This window comes from Giraffa tippelskirchi, chromosome 2 (assembly GCF_054371585.1).
Source record: "Giraffa tippelskirchi isolate mGirTip1 chromosome 2, T2T-mGirTip1v1.2.pri, whole genome shotgun sequence".
Lineage (NCBI taxonomy): Eukaryota > Metazoa > Chordata > Mammalia > Artiodactyla > Giraffidae > Giraffa > Giraffa tippelskirchi.
The window spans coordinates 176,907,952-176,925,765 of NC_137276.1; the positions used below are offsets into that span (position 1 = coordinate 176,907,952).

A 17,814-nucleotide genomic window follows, 5' to 3' on the forward strand; every position below is an offset into this window, starting at 1 on the left:
TGAGTTTGATCCCTGGTCTGGGAGGATTCTACATGCCACTGGGCAACTAAGCCTGCAAGCTACAACTACTGAGTCCATGATTACACGCCACAACTACAGAAGCCTGTGTGTCCTGGAGTCCGTACTCTGCAACAAGAGAGGTCACCACAATAAGAAGCCTGCACACCACAGCTAGAGAGTAGTCCCCAGTTGCAGCAACTGGAGAAAGACTGTGCACAGCTATGAAGATCCAGCATAGCCAAAAATAAAAACTGATTAATTAATTAACTAATTAAAAACAAATAAAAGGTGACAATGATAACCATTGTGCTAGATATGCTTTCACAACTTCTTTAAAAAATTCTTTTTTATTTTCTGAGTGTAATTTTTTTTCCCAAGAAGATCATGCTATGTGAAGATGATTACTCAGTTTCAAGACTAAGAGTTGCTGACTTTCTGTGTAGCTATCCATTCCTTGTCTGTTTATTCCACCTCCTTTCATCAACTCTAAATGGGCTAGCTCTCATCTTTCATCCTATTCCTATCTTTCCCAGTTGTCATAACAACTTTGGAACTAGGTCCCTAGACCCACCCTACTTGCCCTAACCTGGATTAGTAACCAGTTGCTCCTGCTGAATTCTAAGCCCAGACTTGCAGGTAATCCATTGTTCTCTGGAAAGACTAAGAACAATCTTCACATAAATCCAAAGCCATGGTGTTACCTCAATGAACTATGACCTCTATTTACTGAACACCATCTCATTATAATTATACTCTCTCTTTCCTAAGACTTTCTATAAGGAATATTCATTCTATAACCCTAAAAGTGTGTGAGGAATACTTGTATAATTTGAGATAATCTGAAATTTATATTTAGAGATAAAAACCACAGTAATTTGAATAGTGCTGGATAATTTTTTATAATTGGACTGCTCTCTGAGTCTTCAATCATCTATGTGTTGATAGAAAAAGCCGTTGCTATTTCAGTAGGTCATAGAGAAGACAGTTGAGGAATTTATTGGCAAGATCTGGGTGTTGCTTTTTACAGTGTGTAATTGTGAAATGGAGGTGAGTCATTGTCAGATTATTGCTACAAGACTGCAATAATCTCAAAGAATTTTTACATAAGATTTCAAACGGGGTTGAAAAAAGACTTTTGAAGAGAGAGACACACATAAATCAACAGAATGTCCACACGTGGTGCCATGTGGGGGAATCCCAGTATAGCATGAATCCCTCTTGGAATGTACTGAATTTATGGAATGTGGAACATTTTTGATAGGGCCTGTGTTCATTTTCAGTATTACCACCACCACTTGACCGAGACCAGAGTTTGCTCCAATATTTACATTGATACATAATGCTATCAATGCAATAATCTATCATTTGGAATTATAGCAGAGAAAAGCTATTAGCCAGTCACTGACAAGGCTGAACACTTGAAAAAAAGATTTATTGACAGAACTAGTATGTGTCAAATAGTTGCTAGGTGCTGGCATTGTAGAGATGAATAAGCACAGTCTCTACTTTTGAGAAATTTACAGACCAGGTCAAGAAATGCAAACATGGCATGTGATCCACTACTCCTTCACATAGCACTCAGGGCAGACATAACACTTTTTTCCTTCCAAGCTTAGATGCTTAGTGATATACTCTTCCATACAGCCCTCTAGGAAGCCATCATCAAACAACTAGTGCTAGCACACAAGATTATAATAGTACTTACTGTATTATTACTGTGCTGCGCTCAGTTACGTTCACCTCTTTGCAACCCCATGGACTACAGCTCACCAGGCTCCTCCGTCTATGGGGATTCTCCAGGAAAGAATACTGGAGTGGGTAGCCTCTCCATTCTCCAGGGGAATTTCTCAACCCAGCAATCGAATTGGGGTCTCCTGCATTGCAGGCGGATTCTTTACCAACTAAGCTACCTGGGAAGCCTGTATTACTACTAATAAGGGCTAATGATGATGGGGGCCGACACTGTAGCCAGGGTGCTATGCCGTTTCTATAGATTAATTCATGTAATTTCCACAACAGTTCCATTAAGCAGTCATTATTATTACTCCTATTTTACAGATAAGAAGATTGAGGCTTAAAGAAAAATTGAAGTTTAACTTGCCACATTCACATGGCTGGTAAATATATAAGCCAGGATTTGAACCCAGGTAGTCCGAATCAAATTTTTTATACTATTTAATACTTCCCCTTATTCTCTCTCTCTAATTAACTTTTTCGACTGTTCTAATGTTAAATTTCTCTTAAATTTTTCTCTTCTTGAAATAGAAGAAATTAGATTCCTTTGTTATAATCTGTGCTTTAGATTTTTTTTTCAAATCTGTAAGTCTTTCAAATATTCTTTTCATTCATGCATACAAGTATTATCAAACAAATACTAAGTTCCAACTCCTAGACTAGACATTGGGAAATGGCAGTTAGTGGGAAAGAAGTTTCCCACCTCATGGACCTTTCTGAATAGGTGTCTATTGCCTGCTAAGTCCCTTCAGTTGTGTCCGACTCTTTGCAAGCCTATGGACTTTAGCTCGCCAGTCTCCTCTGTCCTTGGGATTGTCTAGGCAAGAATACTGGAGTGGGTTGCCATGTCCTCCTTAAGGGGATCTTCCTGGCCCACGAATTGAATCCTCCTCTCCTGCATCTCCTATACTGCAGGTGGATTCTTTGACACTGAGCCACCAGGGAAGACCCTCTGAATGGGTATCCTGGTCTTTAACTCTAGAACTCTGTCCTGGGGACTTTATTTTAGAATATCTGGCCAGAGGATGCTTTGTGCTGAAGTGGGATCCAGCTCTGTGCCTACCATTGCTTCTATATCATTATGCTGGGACCATGTCCCACAACCTAAAAGAGATGGGGCTTTGATTATCATGCTGTGACTTCAGGCTGGTAGGATCAGATTGTTATTCAGAATTTAGCAAAGTCTCAGCAGTAAAGAATCCACCTTAATGAAGGAGCTGCAGGAGATGTGGGTTCAGTCCCTGGGTTGGGAAGATCCCCTGGAGAAGGAAATAGCAACCCACTCCAGTATTCTTGCCTAGAGAATCCTATGGACAGAGGAGTCTGGCGGGCTACAGTCCATGGGGTTGCAAACAGTCAGACACAACTGAAGCAACTTAGCACGTGGGTTTTGGAACTTCAAGACAATGTCGTCACTGGAAGGATATACCTATTGGTTCTTGTGAAAGTAGATTCAGTTCACAAATATATTCATAGACACAAGCTCATTTTATGATCCATGGAGTAACCGTGAGCCTCAATGAGACAGAAAGGAAGTTTCCTAGTAGGCAGACAGATAAAGAGTGGGGCACTGAATAAAATGGACTCAACCATGTGACAATGGGTTCTTAGTAGGCAACTCAGTTCTCTTAAGGAAGGAATTATGCTTGTTTGTTTTTTTCTGGAGAACAAGGTAAAAGTTTAGTTACCTTCTGTGGTTTAGCTCTCTGAGAGTAAGTAGTAAGTGTACTATAGAATTTAGAAAAGATCAACTAAAAGCATTATGTACAATGAATGAGGAGGAAATGGCAACCCACTCCAGCATTCTTGCCTGGAAAATCCCATGGACAGAGGAGCCTGGCGGGCTACAGCCCACAGGGTTGCAGAGAACCAGACATGACTGAGCATGCATGCACACAGACACAATGAATACATATATAAGTTTATGTGTTCCTAGATTCATATTTGTGAAAATATGAGGTACTAAATATGGAATATGAGCAGGCTTTTCATCCACTTGAAATCTCTAATTTGATTCTAATTTTATTTCTCAGTAAATGTGCCTTACTTTTCTGGGAAGATCAAGACAAGATCAGGTAATGTAAAGGACTGGTGTGTGCTCCTTGTGAGGAAGGTGTCCTGGGGTAATTGCTATTTCCTTTATTCAGCATGGTGAATTTGGCCCCTGGATTGGCAAGCAAAAGGTAGAACATTAGAGGGTGTAGAACGACTTGTATAAGTGATTTGTTGGCACCATTTAAAGTTAACACTCTCTTGTCAGTTTGATTCTCTTTTTATTAACTCTTCTTCAAAACAATGTCTTTTAATTTAATCCTGGGAATCTCAAGGGAAGAAGAAGACCATCAGAAAGGCAGGTCATATGTGTAGTTAGGGTTCATTATAAACCATATTGCTCACCACCACCAAGCTATCCAAAGACAAGATTGGCTCAGGGCATGGAGCAGCACCTTGTGAACTGAAAGTCCAAGGCTATCAGGCTCCAGGGGAGAGGAAGCAAGGTCTAGTAATACAGATTGTTTTCTCAGTTGAGTTCAGTCGCTCAGTCGTGTCCGCCTCTTTGTAACCCCATGGACTATAGCATGCCAGGCTTCCCTGTTCATTACCAACTCCTGGAGCTTGCTCAAACTCATGTCCATCGAATCGGTGATGTCATGCAACCATCTTATCCTCTGTCATCCCCTTCTCCTGCATTCAATCTTGAGGTATGTTAGAGAGGTCAAGTTTCTTTGGAAATGAAAGTTCCCTTTAGCAGATATAGCACTTCCAAGATAATAATGAAACAGTGATGATCAGCCATGATGTGGTGGTGCTATGGCAAGCACAATCTAAAGCAAAGTGGAAGCTAGGCTATGATCCTGGGCCCTATACTTAGGGGCTGGATTTGCTGAGGGGCCATGTAGAGCCTGGTGGTTCAGGATAATATGGCATGGGGTTGGTTAGAGGAAGAGCTAAATACACCTGTGTCAGTGTAGTAGCTGTGAAGAGGATCAGGCTACCTGCAACGTGCTTTTGACCTCTATGTACCTACCACTCCCTGTGAGGCCAACATTCTAGGGCCCATCTTTGGTTAATTGGATCTGGGCATGAATCAAGAATAGATGCTTGGAAGTGACCAAGATGGTGCAGTACAAAGACCCTGAGCTCACCTTCTCCTGTGGGCACACCAAATTTACAACTATTTTCAGAGCAACTATCGATGAAAAAGACCTGAAGACTAGCAGAAAAGACATCTATAAACAAATATATAAAGAAGGAACCACAATGAGACAAGTAGGAAGGTGGAGATGTGGTACATTCAAGACCAATACCCCTTCTGGGTGACCCACAAATAGGGGGATAATTATGATTGCAGAGGTTCTCTCCAAAGAGCAAAGGGTCTGGGCCCCACATAGGCTTCCCAGTCTCAGTGTTCTGCACAGGAAGATGAGCCCCCAGAACGTTTGGCTTTGAAAGCCAGTGGGGCTTACTTTGAAGACAGCCAGAAAAATACAGGAAGTAGACATTCCACTCTTAAAGGACACACACAAAATCTTTGCATGCTGTGAGATCCAGGGCAGACTGCAATTTGAAAGGAGCCTGAGTAAGACCCACCTCTGATCTTGGAGAGCCTTTCAAAGAGGAGGCAAGAGGCAACTGGACCTCACCATGGGAATATAGGCACTGGTGGCAGCTAAATTTGGCAGTTCATTCTACCTTGAGGAAGCTAACGCTGGCAAGTGCCATTTTGGAATCTTCCTTCTAGCTTATTAGCTTGGGACATGGTCCTGCTCACCAACATGTGTCCCCAGTACTGGGATGCCTCAGGCCAAGGGGCTACCTGGGTGGGGATACAACCTCACCCACCAATAATAGGCTGGCTGCCTTAGGACCTCCTGAAACCCCAGCTATCCTAGGATCTGCCCCACTCGCCCCCACCAGAGGGCCCAGGACCTGTCTTTGCCCACCAGTAGGCCAACATCAACTCTGCAAAAACCCAGACACTGCAGCCAGGGAGTCTAGAACCCAGTTCTGCCCACTAGTCGGCTGACAACAGCCTGGGACCCTCTGGGCCTGAGCCCTGCCTACTAGTAGGTCAACACCAGCTTTCAGACATCCCAGGTCACATAGCCAACTGTGTCAGGAACTAGTCTCATGCAACAGCAGGCTGACATTTATCTGGGACCCCTGCTCTCATAACCAGCCACCCCAAGATCTGGTCCCACCCGCCAGTGGGCCAGCACTAGCCTCAGGATACTCTGTGCTCTGACCTTACCCACCAACCAGCTGACACCAGCTTCAGGATACCCTGGACTCCAGCTACAAGACACCTTGGGCCCCTCAGTCAGCTGCCCTGGAATCTGGCCCCATTCATTAGTGAACTGACACCAGCTTTGGGATACCCCAGAACCCATAGCCAGCCATCAAGAACTCGGCTGGGCTAACCCACCAACATGCTGACACTAGATCTGTGACCCCTGGCCCCCAACCAGCCACCAGCAGGTCAGCACTAGCCCCAGGACCCCCCCCATGGATCCACAGTCAGCCACATCTTGAACAAGCCCCACTCACCAATGTCTAGCAGCCTTATAAAAGGCAGGGCTTGGCTGTCAACAGGAACAAGAGCCAGACGCATCTAACAGACTGTCCACAGCAGTCAGTCTGCCACAACAGAAGGATCCCCATAACCCAGATAGGGAGCACCCCTAGAGCATATAGTTCTGGTGACCATAGGGGAGTGTGCTGCTGGGACACATGGTAGGCTTTCTGCATAAGGCCACTTATCTGAGATTGGAAAATGCAGCCAACCTACCCAATACATACAAATAAAAATAACAAATTAGATAAAATGAGGTGACAGAAGAATATGTTCCAAATGAAGAAATAGGATAAAACTATGCAAGAAGAAGAACTAAATGAGGTATAGATTGGTAAAGTAAATGGGAAGTCTGGTAGGTGTGTCTGGCTCCTGTTCCTGTTGGTTGCCAGGCCCTACCTTGTATGGAGGTCCCAAATCTGTACCAGAATTTGCACCAGTAATGCAATTAAATCAGTTATTAAGAAAATAACTGCACTTATCCTTCTCAAACTATTCCACAAAATTACAGAGGAAGGAATGTTTCTGAACTCATTCTACAGGGCTAACATTACCCTAACACCAAAACCAGACAAAGATATTACAAAAAAAGAAAATTGCAGCCTAATATCCTTGATTAATATAGATGAAAAAATCCTCAACAAAATATTTTTGAAACTGAATTTAGCAATACATTAAAAAGATCACACACCATTATCAAGTGGGATTTATCCTGGGGATGCAATATTCACAAATCATTTTGTGATATACTGCATTAACAAACTGAAGAATACAAACTACATGATTATCCCAACAGGTGCAGAAAGTTTTGACAAAATTTAATATCTGTTTAAGACAAAAACTCTTAACAAAGTGGGTTAAGGGAACATATCTCAACATAATAAATGCCATATATGACAAGTCCAAAGATAATATTATACTCAACAGTGAAAAATTTAAAGTATTCCCTTAAGATCAGAAACAAGATAAGGATGCCTACTCTTGCCAGTTTTATTCAGCAAAGCATTAGAAGTTCTAGCTATAGAAATCAGATAAGAAAAAAACATTAAAAGGAATACAAATCGGAACGGAAAAAGTAAAATTCTTACTGTCTGCGGATAACATAATACTTTACACAGAAAGTCTTAAAGATGCCCCCCCAAAAATCCTAGAATTTATCAATAAATTCAGTGCAGTTTCAGGATCAAAATCAATATGTAGAAATCTGTTGTGTTTCTATACTAACAAGAAACTATCAGAAAGAGAACTAAAGAAAGAAAACAATCTCATTTACAACTGCATCAAAAGGAATAAAATACCTAAGAATAAATCTAACTGAAGAGGGAAAAGACATATACTTGGAAAACTGTATGTTACTGATGTAAGAAATTGAAGATGGCACAAATAGATGAAATATATATCGTCTTCATAAATGGAGGATTAATATTGTTAAAATGACCATACAACTATGGCTAATAGATTTTGCAAAGAGAATACACTGGTGATAGTAAACACCCTCTTCCAACAACACAAGAGAAGACTCTACACATGGACACCACCAGATGGTCAACACCAAAATCAGATTGATTATATTCTTTGCAGCCAAAGATGAAGCTCTATACAGTCAGCTAAAACAAGTCTGGGAGCTCACCGTGGCCCAGATCATGAACTCCTTATTGCCAAATTCAGACTTAAATTGAAGAAAGTAGGGAAAACTAGTAGACCATTCAGGTATGTTCTAAATCAAACCCCTTTTGACTATACAGTAGAAGTGAGAAATAGATTTAAGGGACTAGATCTGATAGACAGAGTGCCTGATGAATTATGGACGGAGGTTCATGACATTGTACAGGAGACAGAGATCAAGACCATCCCCAAGAAAAAGAAATGCAAAAAAGCAAAATGGCTCTCTGAGGAGGCCTTACAAATAGCTGTGAAAAGAAGAGAAGCAAAAAACAAAGGAGAAAAGGGAAGATATACCCATTTGAATGCAGAATTCCAAAGAATAGCAAGGAGAGATAAGAAAGCCTTCCTTAGTGATCAGTGCAAAGAAATAGAGGAACACAATAGAATGGGAAAGACTGGAGATCTCTTCAAGAAAATTGGGGATACCAAGGGAACATTTCATGCAAAGATGGGCTCGATAAAGGACAGAAATGGTATGGACCTAACAGAAGCAGAAGATATTAAGAAGAGGTGGCAAGAATACATAGAAGAACTGTACAAAAAAGATCTGTACGACCCAGATAATCATGATGGTATGATCACTCACCTAGAGCCAGACATCCTGGAATGCGAAGTCAAATAGGCCTTAGGTAGCATTACTATGAGCAAAGTTAGTGGAGGTGATGGAATTCCAGTTGAGCTATTTCAAATCCTAAAAGATGACACTGTGAAAGTGCTGCACTCAATATGCCAGCAAATTTGGAAAACTCAGCAGTGGCCACAGGACTGGAAAAGGTCAGTTTTCATCCCAATCCCTAAGAAAGGCAATGCCAAAGAATGCTCAAACTACCGCACAATTGCACTCATCTCACACGCTAGTAAAGTAATGCTCAAAATTCTCCAAGCCAAGCTTCAACAGCATGTGAACCGTGAACTTCCAGATGTTCAAGCTGGTTTTAAAAAAGGCAGAGGAACCAGAGATCAAATTGCCAACATCCACTGGATCATCAAAAAAGCAAGAGAGTTCCAGAAAAACATCTAAATCTGCTTTATTGACTATGCCAAAGCCTTTGACTGTGTGGATCACAATAAACTGTGGAAAATTCTGAAAGAGATGGGAATAACAGATCATCTGACCCACCTCCTGAGAAATCTGTATGCAGGTCAGGAAGCAACAGTTAGAACTGGACATGGAACAACAGACTGGTTCCAAATAGGAAAAGGAGTACGTCAAAGCTGTATTTTGTCACCCTGCTTATTTAACTTATATGCAGAGTACATCACGAGAAACACTGGGCTAGATGAAGCACAAGCTAGAATCAAGATTGCTGGGAGAAATATCAATAACCTCAGATATGCGGATGACACCACCCTTATGGCAGAAAGTGAAGAAGAACTAAAGAGCTTCTTGATGAAAGTGAAAGAGGAGAGTGAAAAACTTCACTTAAAGCTCAGTGTTCAGAAAACTAAGATCATGGCATCTGGTCCCATCACTTCATGGCAAATAGATGGAGAAACAGTGGAAACAGTGGCTGACTTTATTTTCTTGGGCTCCAAAATCACTGCAGATGGTGATTGCAGCCATGAAATTAAAATCGCTTACTCCTTGGAAGGAAAGTTATGGCCAACCTAGACAGTATTAAAAAGCAGAGTCATTACTTTGCCAACAAAGGTCCATCTAGCTAAAGCTATGGTTTTTCCAGTGGTTATGTATGGATTTGAGAGTTGGACTATAAAGAAAGCTGAGCACCGAAGAATTGATGCTTTTGAACTGTGGTGTTGGAGAAGACTCTTGAGAGTCCCTTGGACTGCAAGAATATCCAACCAGTCCATTCTAAAGAGATCAGTCCTGAATATTCATTGGAAGGACTGATGTTGAAGCTGAAACTCCAATAGTTTGGCCACCTGATGTGAACAGCTGACTCACTTGTAAAGACCCTGATGCTGGGAAAGATTGAAGGCAGGAGGAGAAGGGGACGACAGAGTATGAGATGGGTGGATGGCATCACCGACTCAATGGACAGAAGTTTGGGTAAACTCCGGGAGCTGGTGATGGACAGGGAAGCCTGGCATGCTGCAGTCCATGGGGTCACAAAGTCAGACAAGACTGAGCAACTGAACTGAAATGAACTGATCATACAATCCCAGCAATCCCAGATCCAATGCAATCTCTATCCAAATACTGAAGGCATTTTTCACAGAAATAGAACAAATAATTCTAAAATTTGTATGGAAACACAGAAACTCTGAATAGCCACAACAGTCTTGAGAAACAAGAACAAAGCTGAGGGTACCACATTCCCTTATTTCAAATTATTTCATGGTGCTACAGTAGTGAAAACAGTATGGTACTGGAACAGAAGCAGACACACAAGTCAATGAAACAGAACTGACTGTCCAGAAACAAACCCACACTTATATGAGCAATTAATCTATGACAAAAGAGGCAAAAATATACAATGGAAAGAGACAGACTTTTTAATAAATGATGTTGGAAAACTTGGATAACTTCATGCATAAGAATCAAACTAAACTACTTTCTCACACCATGCTACTGCTAAGTTGCTGCTAAGTTGCTTCAGTCGTGTCCCACTCTGTGCGACCCCATAGACGGCAGCCCACCAGGCTCCGCCGTCCCTGGGATTCTCCAGGCAAGAACACTGGAGTGGGTTGCCATTTCCTTCTCACACCATAGACACATATAAATTCAAATTGATTAAAGACTCAAAGGAATTGGAAATCATAAAGCTTCCAGAAGAGGACTTCCCTGGAGGTTCAGTGGTTAAGACCTCTTGCTTCCACTACAGAGGGCACCAGTTTGATCCCTGGTTGGGGAACTAAGATTTTGCCCACTACAGGGCACAGCCAAAAAAAAAAAAAAAAAAAAACTTCTGAAAGAAAATATAGGCAGTATGCTCTTTGGCATCAACCTTAGTAAAAAAAAATATTTGATATGTCTCCTTGGGCAAGGGAATTAAAAGCAAAAATAAACAAATACATCAAACTAAAAAGTTCTGCACAGGAAAGTGAGCTATTAACAAAAAGAAAAGTCTGCCTACTGAATATGTGAAGATATTTGCAAGCAACATAGCTGGGAAGGGGTTAATATCCAAAATATACAAAGAATTCACGCAATGCAACATCACAAAAACAAACAACCCAATTAAAAAATGGGCCGAGGACAAGAGAAGATATTTCTCTAAAGATGACACACAGATGGCTAATAGGAACGTGAAAAGATACTCAATATCACATCATAGATCATCAGGGAAATGCAAGGCAAAACCACAGTGAGATACTGCCTCGCACCTATCAGAATGTCTATCATCAAAAAGACAACAAATAGCGTGTTGTCAAGGATGTGGAGAAAAGGGAACACTTGTGCACTGTTGGTGGGAATGTAAATTGATATAGGGAATAAGGAAAACAGTACGGAGATTCCTAAAATAATTAAAAACAGAGCTACCATAAGAGTCTGCAAATTTAACCTGAGTATTTATCTGAAGAAAACAAAAATAGTAATTCAAAAAGGTATATGCACCCTTATGTTCACTGCAGCATTATTGATAATAGCCGAAGTACGGAAGCAACCCTAAGTGCCCATCAATACATGAATGGATAAAGATGTGTGTGGTATATGTGTGTGTGTGTATACATATATATATACACATACAGATTTGTGTGGTATATATACACATATGGTATATATATACTGCATACATATTTATGTGGGGTGTATATATATATTCATATATACACACACAAATATATATACATACATACAATTGAATACTACTTATCCAATAATAAAGAACAAAATCTTCCCATTTGCAACAACATGGATGCACCTAGAGGATATTATGTTTGGTGAAATAAATCAAACAGAAAAAGACAAATGCTGTATTTTGCCACTTATATGTGCAATTTAAAAAAAAAAAGAATAAACATAACAAAACAGAAATAGTCATAGATAGAGAACAAACAGGAGGCTGCCAGAGGGGAGAGGTGAGGGGAAGAGAGAAATAGGTGTGGGAGATTAAGAGATATAAACTTCAGTTGCAAAAATAAATGAGTCATGAGTATGAAGCATACAGCGTGAGGAATATAGTCAATAATTATGTAGTATCTTTGTATGGTCATAGGTGCAACTAGACATAGTTAAGAACTGATTTAGTGTCGTAGGTCAATGATACTCCATTAAAAAACAAGCAAACTTACAGAAAAAGATATCAGATTAGTGGTTATTGAAGGTGGAGGTTGTTGAGGGGGAATTGAATGATGGCAGTCAAAGATACACTTTCAATTATAAGATAAATAAGTGCTAGGGATGCATGTGATGTATAATGTGATAAATATAATTAAAACTGCTGTATGCTATATATGAAAGGGTGTAAATCCTAAATTCTCATCACAAGAAAAATACTTTTCTTTCGATTTGTTTAATTTTATTTATATGAGATGACTGACATCCACTGCTTTCCAGATGGTGCAGTGGTGAAGAATCCACCTGCCAATGCAGGAGACAGACACAAGAAGCACAGGTTTGTTCCCTGAGTTGGGAAGATTCCCTGGAATAGGAATGGCAACCCACTCCAGTTTCCCACGGACAGAGGAACCTGGCAAGCTACAGCCCATGGGGTCACAAAGAGTCGGACATTACTGGTGACTGAGCATGCAGGCATGCAAATTTATTGTGGTAATCATTTCATGATGCATGTAAGTCAAATCATTACGCTGTACACCTTAAATTTATACAGTGCTGTATAATAATTATATTTCAATGAAACTGGAAGAAAAAAAAAATAAAAGAACAGATGCTCTATGTACTTACCACAGCCCCACTTAATGGAAGCATCCACAGTTGGTAACCACAGGGGAATACAAAGGTGAGGTTTCCACCTGCAACCATGGAGAACAGGGTTAGAATAAGCGTGGTTGAGTTTGAAGAATATAAATAATTGCTATTGTACCTTTGAACCTAGGAAATGTGATTGATCTTTTAAGGCTGTTTCCTTCTGTACTTGTTCATGGCTGCTGCCAAGTTCAAGTTCTTTTAAAAAAGAAAGAAAGAAAGCTCTACTGAGTCTCTTCCACAAATCACAAATCAAGACACTGAGCTAGGTTCTATCACCCATGTTCTTTTCCTAACAACTGCATGAAACTGGCACTGTTTTATTTTGCAAATGGGAGAATGTATCTCATAGAAGTCAAGCAGACTGTCTAACTTCATAGAGCTAGTAAGTGGGTGGCCTGGATGTGAACTCGAGCCTTCTGATACTGCTGCTGCTGCTAAGTCGCTTCAGTCATGTCCGACTCTGTGCGACCCCATAGATGGCAGTCCACCAGGCTCCCCCGTCCCTGGGAATCTATAGGCAAGAATACTGGAGTGGGTTGCCATTTCCTTCTCCAGTGCATGAAAGGGAAAAGTGAAAGTGAAGTCGCTCAGTCGTGTCTGACTCTTAGCGACCCCATGGACTGCAGCCTACCAGGCTCCTCCGTCCATGGGATTTTCCAGGCACAAGTACTGGAGTGGGGTGCCATTGCCTTCTCCTCTCCAGGAGATCTTCCTAACCCAGGGATTGAACCCACATCTCCTGTGTCTCCTGAATTGCAGGGGGATTCTTTACCCACTAAGCCATTGTGGCAGCCCCAGTGTATATTTAGGTGTCAGTAAAAAGTGAAGCAATCTTAGTGTGAAAAGTAGGTTTATTTTATTAGGAGACATATGATAAGAGTATCTTTTTCAAGACTGTAGATATCATATCTTCTGGAAGCCCATGGTTAAACTGCCCTGAGGTAAGACTGACAAGACGGGCAGAATATAAAAGTATTTCCACCCGCATTTAAAGGGCACATATTGGAGAACAATCTTGGCCTCTGGGAAGGAGGTCAATTAGTCTATTAGAAGGAGGATCAGGAGGTTATAACTATGGGATTGGACATATATATGGGTTACCCAGAAATCAGGGCAGTATGTGAATCCAAATATAATATGCAGAAAAGCAGGTTCTCTCCTAGGAGAAGTTCAGCAAGGACAAGTTAGACCCTCTGTACAGGAGGGATTTCAGGCAGGTGGGGCTCAGTATGGGAAAACACAGACCTGGATTCAATTAGAGCTAAATCTCTTAATTTATAAATAAAGTGATGATGTGGATTTGTTTGTCAGAACGGTCCCAGTTTATAACTGTTGGGTCTTCAATTTGGACAATAAATGTGTATGATCTTTCTGCTTGTAAGGCCCATGATAATCTGGCTCCTCCTTACTTTTTTTTTTTTAGCAGCTATTATTTATTAATTACTGTATGTCAGGTTACTTTTTCTTTACATAAAAGTAACCTGACATATCATCTTTAATTTTTATAGCTATCCTGTAAGAAAGGTTTTATTAGTTCCATTTTATAGATGTGGAAAATGAGGCCTAGAGAGAAGTGATTTGCCTAAGAGATAAACCTGTTTTACTCACTAAACCAGTAAATTTCCAAAGCCAGCGCTCTGCTGTCTGCACTAAACTGGATTCTGCCTACTGTCTCCTCCTTTGCTGGAGGAGACAAGACACAATCTGTCTTCCTTCTTCCACATGTTCATTTTTAGTGGATTTGAGAAAGTTGCCATGTCACCTTTTTTGGGGCGGGGATAATTACTTTACAGTCTTGTGGTGGTCTCTACCGTACATCAATGCAAATCAGTCATAATTATATACAATCAGTCATAATTACATATATATCCTCTCCCTCTTAAGCCTCCAACCTCCTCCCTACTATTTGAGTCACATCTCTTGCCCTTCTTCCATGATCCTCTGTGGCTCTAGCTGTATAGAATTATATTTAAACCCTTGAACCTGTCCTGCTTTCTTGAATCTCTAGGCCCTTGAACTTGCTGTTCCTTTCTCCAAAATCTCTGACCCACCCATATTCACAGTCATCTTCTTTGCTGGGTTCACTTCTACTTGCACTTCGGATCAGGACTTAGCTAACGTTTCCTCTCGGAAGTCTTTCCTGCCCCATTCCTCCTCCCCAAGTTTGGATTAGCTATCCTCCTACATGCTTCCATTTCCCCATCCCAGTGTTCATCACAGCTTACTACAGCTTTCTACTTACTGGACCCTAGCCTATAATTTCCATGAGGCAAGGTCAAGTACCTTATCATAATTGCGTCTCCAGTAAAGACCAGAGTGCCTCATTCACAGGAGGGGCTTCATAAATATTTTTGAATCAAGGCTGAGAGACCTAATTTTCAGAATTGTAGGGTGGGGGTGGTCAAAGTCAGGGATAAACTAGAGGCCACAGTAGTTTGGGCCAGGATTCAGTTTCTGTGTAAGATTGGCTTAAATTTCCCCTTTGGGCCTGTCTCTTCTGGGGCAGGGCAAATCTTTGCAAGGGGACTGAGGAACCTCATTTGTAGAGCCATGGAAGCTATATCCACAGGGCCTGGTCCCAGAGGGAAGAGACAAAGACACTCATCAATAACAATTTGGCACCAAACTGGGGAGACAAAATATAAGATGCCTTCCCTCCCCTAGATGCCATGGGGTCTGGCTTCAACCCCATTTCCCGATGTAGGAGTGGGATGGGGATGGCATATGCTGTAAGGGAGAAATCATGGGAAACTGGCACAGAGCCTCCTTGTCTGGCAACTGGACACAGTTCTCAAGCCCCAGCCTCTTTTAGTGCTTGTGGTTTTCCGCATTCCAACCTCTCCTACCTTTGCAATCTAGTCTCTGCCTTTTCCTCCTGTGCCCAAACCCTACCCCCAATATCAGCTTTCAAACTGGCAGTTATTAAATATAGGGTTTATTATCTTTATGATAATGTATGCACAAGGATGAATTTAAATGACACCCTTCCATGGGCCTCAGAATCTCCTCTGGAGCTGTACTCACAGTCCCTGAGAGAGGAGCCTGGACACATATCTACCAAATCTATCATACATTGATCATACTTTGTTACCAAACCTCTAAGTCCCTAAATGACTCCCACCTTAGATGCTTACACTTTGGGTACAAGCAGGTATTGGGCTGTAGGCAACAAAGCCCAGGTAATGTGTTGATAGAGCACAGTCATCAACAGAAAATATGAACTTAATTTAAAAGACTGAATTGAGTAGTGACATTTCTGGTATCATCCAGGCCATAGAGACATGTCTGAAAGTAGGAGAATTTTCTGGACAAGGGGACCTTCCCACTCCATTAGGTTGCATCAGCAACCTGCAGCCTCCCAAAATTCCAGGGCCCTGGGTCATCGCAGGCCTGCCTCCCCCCAGTGGTTCCCCACCTTTTGTCCTGTGCTGACGTCCGTCCATCAGCACAGTGGGTCCCAGAGGCAGGGACTCTTACTTGGGGTTAGGGAGTGAGTGTTGCATGCTCTCCTAGGGTGTGTGAGTCAGAATGCCCTGGTGAAGCACTTTGAACTGCACCCCTCCAGGATGATTCTGATATCCACCCCCCTCCAAGGCTTGAGCCTACTGTTTGATAATTACCACAGAGTTTAGGGCTCTGGAGAGCAGAACAGCAGAGACTTCTAAATTAGCCACGTGTCTTAGAGCTGTTTCTCCACCCAACTTGGACAGAAGTCTCCCAGACAAATGATGTCAGTGCAACCAGAGAGGAGACTTGTTAAAATCTGTGCTCTCACTGGCTGAGAAAACTTTTCCCGGAACCCTCAGGGACTGATGGTGGGAATGTAGACTGGCACAGTCATTCTGGAGAGCAATTTGGCAGTACTTGGTGAAACTAAGAGTGCCTACGCCCTGTGACCCAGCCATCCCTCTCTCTTGGGGGGTGTAGACTCCCCCGAGAAACTCAGGCACAGGTCCATTAAGGGATGCATTATGAGGGTGTTCTATGCACCACTGGGTGTGGGAATTGATGATGGTGATGACTAACGCTTCCTGAGTGTTTATTGGGCTCTGTCCTTTGCATGTTCTCAGTACTCTACATGAAATAAACACTCTTACTATTTCTGTTTTAGAAATGAGAACACAGGTAAGGGGTGGTGGAGTAAATGGTCTAAGTTCACACAGTTGGTAAGTGGGAATGATGCCAGGTAGTCTGGCTCCCATATGTGCATTCCTAACCATTAGGTTGTATGGTCTATCTCTGTATCCATCATTGGGAAATGACTACATGAATAGGGAATACTGGCATGCATTAGCACATGCTCATGCCTCCATGGCAGGCTTGTCTACAAATGAGCATCTCTCACATGGGCAAGTCTTAAAAGCATAGAACTGAGTAAAAAAAGAAGAAAAAGAATGAATTCCATAGTTCACTGCCATGTATCATATATATTTATATACTTTCATATATACTTAAAATGTGTACAAAGATGATATAGCATCATGAAATTTCAAATGTATTAATATACACCCAAGTACATATTAGTATCTGAGGTGGGGGCAAAGAGAAGTCAGATATGAAAAGGAAATGTATTAAATAAATAAAACAAAGCCTAACAAATTGAGAGAAGGCCTTGCCCAGAACGGTGATGACTGGGAGCCATGAACTGAGGAGGGTATAACTCTCCTCTCTTCTTCTGAGGCTAATACTTCTCCCCTATCATTCCCTTTATGAAAGTAGATGCAGAGCTGCATCCCCCTCACTCCTGGGAGAATCAGAGCAGGCAAGCTCATCCTCATTCTCTTCTTTGGGGTACCCCCTGGGAGCAGCAGAGTCCTAAAAGATATGCATATTCCACCCAGTGTTTGATTCCACCTTAAGAAGCAAGTTTAGTTCCTCCTATCTTGAATATAGGAGGAGATGAATATAGAGGCAACTCAGAGAAGTAGTGACCTGCACTTGCTCTTACGGTCTCACGTTCATGTTCAGTGAAACTGGCACCTTACCCAGCTCACAGTGTAGAGCTTCC

At 41.7% G+C, this 17,814-nt stretch overlaps 1 protein-coding gene across 4 annotated transcripts in view; it reads right to left on the reverse strand.

Annotated features, from left to right (window-relative positions):
* Nucleotides 1–17,814, reverse strand: part of LOC145539006 (uncharacterized) — a 207,820-nt gene that overhangs the window by 124,755 nt on the left and 65,251 nt on the right. For all 4 annotated transcript variants that reach the window (XR_014077495.1, XR_014077497.1, XM_081572246.1 and 1 more), the window contains one exon: nucleotides 12,783–12,850. Coding sequence is in view for 2 of the 4 variants with exons in the window: in XM_081572246.1 (XP_081428372.1) it covers nucleotides 12,783–12,850 (68 nt within the window). In the remaining 2 variants the exon portion in view is untranslated. The remainder of the gene's footprint in view (nucleotides 1–12,782; nucleotides 12,851–17,814) is intronic.